The sequence below is a fragment of the Pseudorasbora parva genome, chromosome 3 (assembly GCF_024679245.1).
Source record: "Pseudorasbora parva isolate DD20220531a chromosome 3, ASM2467924v1, whole genome shotgun sequence".
Lineage (NCBI taxonomy): Eukaryota > Metazoa > Chordata > Actinopteri > Cypriniformes > Gobionidae > Pseudorasbora > Pseudorasbora parva.
Window position 1 is genome coordinate 20,592,138 of NC_090174.1, and position 12,315 is coordinate 20,604,452.

General features: G+C 36.2%; 1 protein-coding gene across 1 annotated transcript in view; it reads left to right on the forward strand.

Moving 5' to 3' along the window:
- Positions 1–12,315, forward strand: part of ptgs1 (prostaglandin-endoperoxide synthase 1) — a 42,855-nt gene that overhangs the window by 5,445 nt on the left and 25,095 nt on the right. The window contains exons 4-6 of the mRNA XM_067438060.1: positions 608–748; positions 9,997–10,140; positions 10,354–10,535. Coding sequence (XP_067294161.1) covers positions 608–748; positions 9,997–10,140; positions 10,354–10,535 — 467 coding nt within the window. The remainder of the gene's footprint in view (positions 1–607; positions 749–9,996; positions 10,141–10,353; positions 10,536–12,315) is intronic.

The window sequence follows — 12,315 nt, forward strand, 5'->3', positions numbered from 1 at the left end:
AACGCGTTAAAGTCACGTAATTAATTAATCTTAATTAACGCGTTAAAGTCACGTAATTAATTAATCTTAATTAACGCGTTAAAGTCCCGGCCCTAGTAAATAGTGATGTGAGAATCCACCAAAGTGACTGAGAAAAACTTTAAACAGAACAGTAAACTATTACAAATGCTTTGGAAGCAGATACCTCTTTTGACACATTTGTGCCAGTACATTCCTGACAGAGAAAAAGGCATAGGATCAATTTTTACTTTCCCACAACCCCCCATTTAAGTCAGCCAGTCCTTGCTATCTGTCTCCTTTTCCGTTTCTCTTTATATGTTTCTACTTCCTGTCTCTTAACTTTTTGGCACAAATGATCTGACTCGATAAAAGGTTTTTGTTTCTGCTAAATTGCTGTTTGTGTTGGAGGAATGACTGTGCTAGATAAAAGACTGATGCATGTTATGAAAGAGCTTTGTTTTCTGGAAGAATTTGATTGCTTATTTAGTGTCAATCCAATTTGAGTACAAGTCTTTAAAGGAATTCCAGGACATATGTCCCAAACTGTTGCTCCTTCTCATTCATTATTACACACTCTCCACCTGTTTTCTTTCTCTCTCTTCTTTAGCTGAGTTCTGGTCTCGAGTATATCGGCTCCTGAAGCCCAGTCCTAATGTTGTCCACTATGTCCTAACCCACTTTGAATGGCTATGGGGCATCATCAACAGAACGTTCCTCAGGGACTGGATCATGCACAAAGTGCTTACAGGTTGGTTTTGTTACACATACTCAGCATGTGTGGTGTGTTCGAAAGTTCATAATGTTGCTTGTGTGTATTTATGTGAGATCATTACAGGCATAAATAGTATAATACAGCATTAAAGTGTTAGTAGATGGCAGTGTTACAAATGTATTTAGCTTATAGCACTTATAATGCACTAATCAGTATGATATGCTTTATATCACTTTTCCTTCAGACTTATACATTTGGTAAAGCATTTGTTAATAGGGACAGGTCTGGAAGTTCAACTAGTCTAACTAGTTTAACTAGACTAGCTAGCTGGTGGATGTCATTGTTGGTTTATTATATAGAATTAAACATGGACAAAATCAAGATGGACAATTCTTTTTATGGAATATTGCAGTATTTATTCTAAATTATTTTCCAAATTATTTAAAAAAAATCACATGCCCTCATGAAATGTAAAGAGTAACTTCCCCCAAGTCTTGCAACAACATCTCTTCTTTAATAATGTTAACCAGTATAAGGCTGTAAACAACCTTTAACTCATGAGCGCAATAGCAAAACACAACAGTCATTTTTCTTGTTCAATATACCATTTCACTCAGATATACGTCACAATAAGAATTAAAAGTCTATTGCAACTTCCTTTTCATTGAGGTGCAAAGGTGCAACTTTAAAGGTGCATTCAATAGTTATTTAAGTTGTGTTAGCATCGCTGTTCTTTGTATTCTTTGTGTACTTTAAGTACCGATATCACAAGGGTGTTAGACACTGCATTGCAATTTATCCACATGGTTTAGAATGAACATCTCTTTTTTATGTAAATTCGAACTATACTAGTGAGTTTTAGAGTATTTTCAGGCCAGTAGATTGTTTGTTTTTTCCGAAACAGGGAATTAATTTGTTAAAATGTTACCTTTTCTTCTTGATTCAGTACGCTTTCACAAGGCAACATTTTAAAATGTGTTTATGCAAGTCACATGTGAGTACAGCTGTCCTCTAATTGGTCAGAGGGAGCTTCCTCTGTTTCATCCATCAAGATGGATTGATAAGTTGGCTCCACAAGCTTATTGTGGCTTTATCTGTAGCTGTTTCAAGCAGCAACCTCCCCCAGTTTCTCTTGAAGCCAATATGGAAGTGACTTAAACTGCAATTCATCAAATTGCCACTAGGGCCCCAGAAGGGAGCAGAATCTCATTGAGCCCCATGTTAAAATGCCAAACTTTACAGCAGGAAAAAATTTGTTTACAACCTGGTACAAATTGTGGTTTTAGTCTATATAGCTAATTTTGCCCTTCATGACAAATGTGAGGGGGTGAATTTGTTTTATTACTTTATATAAAGCCTTAAAGTCCTGCATAAATTAAAGGTGTAGCCACTTTGAGTAACAGGTGAATAGCTTTTTTCTGCTGTCTGTTAGTCATCACGTCACCTCAGCTCCAGTCCCGTCCAGTCTCTTTGCCTATTGTTATCTGGGAGTGACGCGCTGCTAACTTGGCAACGGCCATGCAGCCGACCCAACTTTACCCTTCAGAACTGCTCTTCAGAATCCTATGGGTGACGTCACGGACACTACATCCATATTTTTGTACAGTCTATGGTTGTAATACACGCGAACACTTATGAATGATGCCATCGTTCAGATGATCTTGGAGTAATTGTTTTAGTGCTGATCCAAGCGTGATTGCTATGTTCATATGTGCCTAAACTAACTGAACTGTGGGAGAAAAAGCACCAGACAGTCTAAAAAAACGTGGTTTGAAATCGCTGGTGTTTCTGACTACCTTGTAAACAATCACATCAACATGCAGGTGTGCTTCAGCGTATCATTAACTATTCTCTGAAGCACGGGAGTCTCAAGTGAAGCCAGGTTATCCCGGTATACATTTCTGTTAATTTGAAAAATTGTGTACCTTTAGCAATATACTGGCTGAATTATGTATATTAATGTAATTGCATTGATGTATATTACAATGTTATGATGAACTAAATGCGTTTTTCCACTGATGTTAAAAGTTATTCAAAGAATTTCTAATGACACTGACTGATAATGAAGGCAGACTGAGAAGGGAAATGGGAACATTCATTTTTTTTCATTTATTCCAGGCAATGGCACAAAAAGTACAAGGTAGACAAATTATAATTTAAGTCATATCGTGCAAGGAAAACAAAACAAAACAGAATATAAAGTATTCAAATATGACGATCGAATTCTGCCTGAAAGGGAGTGGGAAGAAGACTACTTATTTAATCCCACCCCAGTTACACATTTAGTGATTAATAATTAATCCTTCATTGTTATATTTCTCACAGATTACTTACAAATGTTATATCATGGTGGCGTTACCACAAGTAACAACTAATTTTTATAACAGCAGTTTATACTAACAATGTAATTGGAATAAGCAATAGCAACAATAGTAATGGACAATATACCAACGATGGTAAAGCACAATATACCAACGATGGTAAGAAAACACTGAGCACATGTTACACTATGAGACAGAGTACAACATCACTATAACTATAATGTAATAGAAATAAACAATGCCACAATTTTAATGGACAATATACCAACGATGGCAATGGCTATATACCAACGATGGTAAGGAAACACTGAGCACATGTTTACACTATGAGACAGGATACAACAGCAATTACATTAAGGACTCTCATCTCTATATTTTAACCAGATCCAATGTTTATATAACAATTTAAATTGATGAATAGTTCGGCATTGCTTTTGTCGCAAGTCCAGTTTGTTCCAGAGTTTCACTCCACATACAGACACACAATAATATTTACGAGTGGTTTGGGCTCTCGGTAATGAAAAATTTCCATAACTGTTTATTAATGAAGTCAGCAAAATAATAATCATATTAATTACCATTATGTGTCCGACGTTGTAAAGGCGTTTACCTCATTAAGTTGGCCGACTGTATTTCTGAGCTTGTGCGAGTGCGTGGAAGCGTGTCTCATTTGCATATTCACACATTTTCATGTTCTAAAAATGAAGCAAGAGTGTGACAAACAAAAGTTTATAATTATTACGCTTTGTTCATCAAGATAATCTTGACAAATTAACAAAACATTTTAATACATGTTGATGCCTAAATACAACCACCAGAAGTAAAAAGCTAAATTACACTAGTCTTGACTTCAGTGTCACCATCATTAAGATTTTTTACAACTCAAATCAAAAGTCTACATGTTGGAAGGTTTGAGTTAGAATAGTTTGCAAAGCAGACTAGTGAGAAGACAAGTTTCTGTTTTGTGTCATGACATTTATTGTCACTGGAAACCTCATTCATCTCATTTAGATACTTGTTAGCAACTGTCTTTTTCAAGATTCAACCCTATTCCAAAAAAGCTGGGATGCTGTACAAATTGTGAATAAAAAAGAAATGCAATAATTACCAAATATTATAAGCTTATATTTTAAGCTTGAAATTTCAATTGGCAACATGATTGGGTATAAAAAAGAGTCTCTCGAAATGGCAGTGTCTCTCAGAAGTGAACATGGGCAGAGGATCACCAATTCCCCCAATGCTGCGACAAAAAATAGTGGAGCAATATCAGAAAGGAGTTTCTCAGAGAAAAAATGCAAAGAGTTTGAAGTTATCATCATCTGCAGTGCATAATATCATTCCAAAACATCTGGAACAATCAGTCAAACAGGGTTCGTACAGCCATTAAAAACCTGGAAAAGTCATATAATTTTAAAATGGTAATTTCCAGGCCTGGAAAAGTTTTGGAAAAACAAATAAAACCTGAAAGTTTTGGAAATTTGGAAATTTATTTCAAAATATTCAAATTCTGAAATATTTGTAATAGAAGATATGTTTAAGTGATAATATTGGTTAAACAAACTTTGTGAACATACTTCGTTCCTTTGACTGCTGCTTTCCATCAGATTTCCTTTTGCTGCATTGAGCATTATATTCAATCACTCTGGTTTTTGTCGAGCATGATATGGCCAATCAGAAGCGTTCATATTAGTCATCCCTGAAAGAGTTGTGTTCAGTGTTCGCTCTCTGTCTGAATTCTGACTGAAACTTGCAAATTCTCCCGTTATCATAAACAACAAAGTCCAGATTGGATATAAGAGATTAATGTCGCAGTAGCACCTTCCGTGATTTTAACGGGAGTTTTTGTAAGAGCGGTTAAACTTGCGCTAGAAGTTATGGATAGACTCACAATCGGTCACATTCTCTGCTCCCTTTCTGTATAACGTTAGTTTATTCTGGTTAATATATTTTATTCATCATGCTGGTAAGATCATATGAATTTTTTTATCCATAAAAAGCATTAAAATAATTTGTAAATGGTTGTAAGATTCCTTTATCTGAGTAGTCAGAATATAGGCCTACTAATATAGGTTTCCCCAAACACAAAAACATTTTATGTATCTATTAATCGACAACATTAATAATTATTATTACAATATCAAAAGCATTACCTGACAATAATTACTCTGTAAAGAGTTAATTAATTGTATCATTTGAGTAACATTAAACAGTCTGTGTAAATAAACATGCTATTTCAGATGCAGCTTCTGTTACACCTTTGCAGTGTAAAGATGGCTTTTGTTAATGATAACATTTTATTGATAACAGTAGTATTACTGTTTCCAATTATTAATTGGTTAAATTTAAGTACTTGACAAATGACACCACAGGTAATCATTAAAATTGCACTTAAATGATCCTGGAAATCAATTGCAAGGAGCCCCATAATGGAAAATGTATCTTCTGACCCTTTCCATGGGTGAACGTCTGGCATTTTTTAAAGTTTATATAGGTGTAAATTGCAGAAATTAAAAATAAAAATTCAACCAGGGACGATGATTTTCAATGATTGGTTTTCCAATGAGATGAACGGTAAATAGGCTGTAAAAAAGGTGAATATGTATATTTGTGAATGTTGACATGTTTTATTGGTTTCACTGGTAAAAATAAATAATTGAAATGGGTATAAATTTGATTTTTGTTAAGTTGCCTAATAATTATGCACAGTAACAGTCACCTGCACACACAGATATCCCCCTAAAATAGCAAAAACTAAAAACTAAAACTTCCAAAAAATATTCAGCTTTGATATTAATGAGTTTTTTTGTGTTCATTGAGAACATGGTTGTTGTTCAATAATAAAATTAATCCTCAAAAATACAACTTGCCTAATAATTCTGCACTCCCTGTAATGCAAAGATATAAAAAATAGAACAAATAACAAATCATGTAAAAATGCATGAGATTGGAATAAGATAAATAGAAAATAGTGCCGCTGGTTAATCAAAGGTTAAGTTTGGCTATCACGCTCTACGTAATGACAGCGCTGACTGGATCGAATTGCCCATTCATAGGCTAAACAGAGTAATTATTTATTGCAATATGTTTTTAATGTTTTTATCTAGCAAAAAATGATGCAATAAGCTACATAGCTTAATTACTTTTACATCTTTGAATGAAAATCACCTAGCCTAAAAGGACAACTTTTAGATTGATGTGAACGACAAGTAGGAATAATTCTCAGAATGCTTGTGGATTAAACATCTCCAATGACGTTCATTGCCATGGATTTTATCGGGTTTACAAGAAAAGGTAGGATATATGGATATAATTGCGAACTGTTACTACTGATTGTATGCGTGATCGCACGCTGTCACTGCATTCGAGTACACACACTCGTGCAGTGGGCAGCCCCAGACTGCCTGACAGGCACGCTAAGTGAATATTCTGCATTATGAAAACTGCTGTTACAGTGTTCTGCCTTGGTTTCTCCTGGGCTTTTGGAAGTTACTGTTAAGACAATCCATAATTTTCTTGAAAAAACAACAGAATTGACTAACTATATTTATCCACATGATAAAGGAGGTCTTGAATGTCCCAAAAATATCAATAACTCATTTTCGACCAAAAACATAGTTAAGGCCTTTTGCCTTTGCACGGTGGAATTGGTACACTTCTTGGGGCTCCATGCAAGATCTCACTTCGTGGGGTCTGAATGATCCTAAGAAAGGTGAGAAATCAGCCCAGAGCTACATGGGAGGAGCTGGTCAATGACCTGAAAAGAGCTGGGACCACCGTTTCCAAGGTTACTATTGGTAATACACTAAGACGTCATGGTTTGAAATCATGCATGGCACGGAAGGGTCCCCTGCTTAAACCAGCACATGTCCAGGCCTGTCTTAAGTTTGCCAATGACCATTTGGATGATCCAGAGGAGTCATGGTAGAAAGTCATGTGGTCAGATAAGACCAAAATAGAAATTTTTGGTCATAATTCCACTAAACATGTTTGGAGAAAAAAAGAATGATGAGTACCATCCCTGAAGTGCCTTGAAATGCACTGCATTATTCAATGTGTTGATGTCATTTCCCCGAAGCGGCTCCAGCTTTTAGCAGCTTCTCCCCTTTTTTGAAACAGCCAACTTTAAGGCTGACATTGCCATACTAAAAGCTAAAAAACTTCAATTTTTTTTCAGTGGGCCTTTAAGCTGGTCTTCAAGTTTTATTTTAGGAAAAGATAAGAAAATAAGTTCACTCATAGAGTGTAAACATCAATGTTTATCAGCACACAGACATTAAAGTCTTTGGCTGAGTATCCACAATACTTCCAGACCACACATGTATAGTTTAGACAGAAATGCTTGAAGAGTAGATGTTGTCTTTTTTCTTTGCTTTGGCACAACTGTCATAATCTAAATGGCTTGGATGTAGTTCAGATGTCGGTGTATCTGAGCAGGACTTGATAATTGTGATTTAATTGTGTCGTTGTTGCCAGATAAAATGGCAGAGTGTACATTCATTTGGCTTGGTTGTAATTATTTTCTTGTAAAGGGAGTTTCATTCTATCCTTCCCTTATTTACACAGCCACCATTCTGTTTTGAGTGGCCCCTTTTCTAACGTGCAGCCCCTTTTTATCATTTCCTGCCAGTTGGTTGCTCTGTAATGGTTTCCTGTACAGACATTAAACTCAGTTAAGCTTTATATAATGTAAATATGGTGACAAGATACACAAGGGTCAGAGGAGGATAATTTACTTCTGCACTCATTTCAATCAGTCCAGCCACCTGATGCCATGGCAACGCTTATGTACTCTGCAAGAGGCCCTCAAATTCCTCATGTTCTTCATACTGCTGTTGGCACAAAAAAAAAATTCTTGTGTGAGCCAAGTTACTGAATATCCGGAAGAATTGTTCCAGGAAAGTGTTATGGAAAGCAAGTTAACTCAGCATAAGTCTACCTGCATAGTGGTGTTGCTCAATTTTTTTGTTGATTCTTTAAAGTAGTAAAAGTTTAACTTGCCTCCATATAACCCCCAATATTAGCAGCAATTTTTATTGAACGACTGCTGAGAAAAAATAAAAAACATTATTTTCTTTTCACTTTATTTCTTCTCTATTTTTATAAGGTGTCTTTAACTACTGTGTAATGATGTAAAAAAATATATTTGTTATAATGTACTGTAATGTAATAACAATTTTACTGGAATAAGGGTAAGGTTTGGTGGTACACAATAATTGCATTGTATCAAATTATTAATTTAAATGTTAGTACAAAGTAGTCAAATACACTTTATATAAAGTGGGTCCTATTTTTATAATAACAAAATACAAAATCTATATAGAGAGACCGGGTATGGGTATCTATTACTCACTGAATTTTTAGCTAGAGTGCTCAAACTTTTAGACAACTTACCCACATTTGATTACTAGAATGTGCACCAATTCAGACCTCTGTGAAGACATGATTATCAGAGTAACACTGGTGACAAAACCCTGGAGTGCAGACTTGGTAGGCCTAAAGACTGCATAGGCCACACTTTACCCACACTTCCTTTAACTTTGAGTTTGAGGTCTGAGAATATTCACCACTGGCTTTCAACATTTTCATTGCAAATAAAGTGAATGATATGACATTATTTGAAACATTATCAGTTCCTTTTTAAAAACACTAGCAGGCACAGCTCTATCTGCCTTTCTTTCTTTTACTGGCATTCTGTAAAATGATTTCAAAGAAACTGTCATTGGTTGTATTTAGGGGGATGGTTGTAACACTTTTTAAAAATAAAGATAAAGAAAAAACAGATATGCTATTGACCAAAACTACAGTATTTGTATTTATTTATTATTTAAAATTTTGAAGATAAAATAATTTATCTTAGGTTAAACTGTAGTTTCTCAGGCAAAATATGATGCATTTTAACCTGCTAATTTCAAAGCTGAAGTAAAGGTGGGTAAAATATGCCTTCCAGTATTTTTTAAAAAGGAACCGATGTGATAAGGTTTCAAAGAAGGGCAGGTCAGTCATATCAGCTGCGAAGACAATGTTGAAAGCTGGTTGTGAAGATTCTCAGACCTCAAACTCACAGCCAAAGGAAGTGTGAGTAAAGTGTGGCCTACTCTCTCAGTCACAGAGAGAGACATTATTTTGAAATGTTCTTTTGGGTCGTTTAAAAGTAATCCTTTTTATGAAGCATATTACATAGTGTGGCCTCTTTTTTTGCTTCTTTAGTTTCATTGTTACAATGTACATTGAAAACAGACAGAAATTTCAAACTATCATTTAAACAGCCTCACATGCTTCCTTGCAGTTCCTACACTCCACGCTTTGTGAACCACAGCTGTATTGCTGTTGCTATGGCTTTGCACAGTGGTAAACACACAGTCATCGAGCGCCAAAAACAAAAAGCAGCCGCCTTTTACTGTTCCTCCTGAAAAAAAAATTCGCAAGCTTATATAAGCATTCACACACCATTTCGTAACAGGAATTACGAGATGGCAACCCGTAACTTTCTAGTCAAAGCTGTGCACGCTCTCAGACTCGCATTCATGCTTTTCAATTGCATTATCAACGCCAAAATGAATCTGCAGCAGTCAGGTGGTACATGTCAAAGCTCTGTAAGTTGTTCACGTTCATTATTATTGTAATATTATGTGCTTTGAGACATGAGGTAATTTAATGGCGTCTTTCTGCTCTGCTGATGTATTATGAAGAAGGCATGGCTTTGGAGAGGGCTCTGAAGGGAGGGGGGATTTCATGCTTTCAAAGTTGGTTTGCTATTTCTAGCCTCTCTAAAATTGCCTACCCCACCTTTAATTTTTTTTTTAGGTTGTTGGATTTCAACCAGAGAAAATAACCTTTAAATAGTAGCAAAAGGTTTTGTGTAGTGGTCAACTGCAGTGGCAGGCTTGTTGTATCACTTGTTTTGTGTTTTTCTAGGTAAACATTTTGTTTGATGATGGTTTTAAATATTCTCTCTCATCACAGTAAGAGCCAACTTAATCCCAAGTCCCCCGACATACAATTCCAAATATACCTACTTGAACTGGGAGGCGTATTCCAACACCACCTATTACACAAGAATTTTGCCTCCAGTTCCTCAGGACTGCCCCACACCAATGGGAACCAAAGGTAAGAGGCTCGGTCATGCAAGTCTAATCCAGATCACTGTAGCCTGCCTCATTCCTCTGAAGAACACATGACATGATATGAAAATGTATTTATTTTTTCCTCATAACAAGCAATATTAAAATGCTGTAAGGCAAGCATATCACTATAATAAAGTCAACAGAAATGCCTTTGTCTTCTGAGGCTGTAGTAAAAGCATTCCAATATGTCTCTCAGGAAAAATGAAGCTTCCAGACCCCAAGCTTCTTGTAGAGAAGTTCATGCAAAGACGGAAATTCAGACCAGACCCTCAGGGAACAAATTTAATGTTCGCCTTTTTCGCTCAGCACTTCACGCACCAGTTTTTCAGGACTCACAACCGTGTGGGACTCGGGTTTACAAAAGGTCTGGGTCACGGGGTGAGTCACAATTATCTCCTAAAACTTATCAAATAAAGTGTTTGTTAGCTTTACCTATGTGGATGCTGTTTTTTTTATTATTTTTTTACATGAAACGCATTACAGACATTGAGAAGTAATAACAAAACACTCTAGGCAAACAGCAATATAATGAGAGATGAAAAAGAAACAAAACGAACAAGAAAAAAACTAAGAAACAAATAAACAAAAATGGTAGTGAAAAGAAAGATTTTGTAATTAGAATGTCTTTAGTTAATTACTTTAGAATGTTATTTTAAAGGGTTTCCAGTAATTTACCAATTTTACCCCCCCTCCATTCCTCTCCCACTTCCCACCCAGTAACAATATCAATGTTAGTATTATTACCCAATTTTATATTGTGTCTAACCGTGCATCTCAAGGGGCAGAACAGCACACAGTCTTCACCAAACCGCAGCACAGGATACCCAATGTTGCTTAGAGTTTTTTTCTTTCTTTTTTTCTCTCGCTCCTTTTCTCCCACCCCCCAAGCTTGGAAGAGGTGAGCCAGAGCGCAGGTCACATGCAGTGTAAGCACTATCCGTGCCAGAGCACAGAAAAGCTCTGCACTACTGTCATCATTACAACAGCAAACACCAAATTATTACTACTTGGAGACACTTTCTTGTTTAAATCAAGTATATTTAGGTACATAACGGGCCTGGTTCTAACCTTATTTATGAAAATGATTTGTAGTTTGTGAGTAAAGCTATAAATTCCTCCATCAAAGTCAGCTGCCTCCGTAATAATCTTCAGATATGTGCAATGTAGTCATGTGAAAATTGCTGTGTGGCATAATTAGGCAGTCTATTAGTGAAAGCACTTTTCTTCTGATCTTCTTCAAAAAAAATAGTTGCATCATGAATGACGTGAGCAAGCATTTAAGAAAATGCGGACCCTGCACATTAAGTGCATGTGTGAGTGCGGGTCAGCGGGGGAGGGGGACAATCACGCTCGGGCACGGTACAAGGCAACTATCCCTAGTGTGAGTATACCTTAAGAATTTGTATCCTTTTATGCAGGACTTGATGTTCCCCCCTCATTTCCTTTGGGGGAGTGGAAGAAAACCATATGGAGGAGGGGGGAGGGGGTCACAAAAGTGGTCATGGTGACCCTTATCTATACAGGTGTACCTCAGTAAGAGCTGAGCGAGTAAGGACCCCATAGCTAGGCCCGCACCTGCATGGCCGGCCCATTTTCCCCCGGAACACGCACAGACATCCACACAAGGGATGATCTATAACCTCTTGTTAAGGAGTGGGGAGAAGGAGAGGCAGAAGAGGGGGACAAAAAAAAGGGGAAAAGAAAACAAATGCATAAACCCTATACTATATAATATATACATTTTTATACATATATATTAAAATGTATATAAAAAAATTATAAATATATATACATACAGTACAGGCCAAAAGTTTGGACACATTACTATTTGTAATGTTTTTGAAATAAGTTTTTTCTGCTCATCAAGCCCGCATTTATTTGATCAAAAATACAGATTTTAAAATATTGTGATATATTATTACAATTTAAAATATTCGGTTTTCAATTTATTATACTTTAAATCCGGGCTATTTAAATCTTATCCTGGAGGGCCAATGCAGTGCAGAGTTTAGCTCCAACCTTAATCAAGCACACCTGAACATGCTCATCAATGTCTCCAGGATCATTAGAAAATCACAGGTGGGTGTGTTTGATCAGGGTTGGAGCTAAACTCTGCATTGCATTGGCCCTCCAGAGTAAGATTTGAATAGCCCTGCTT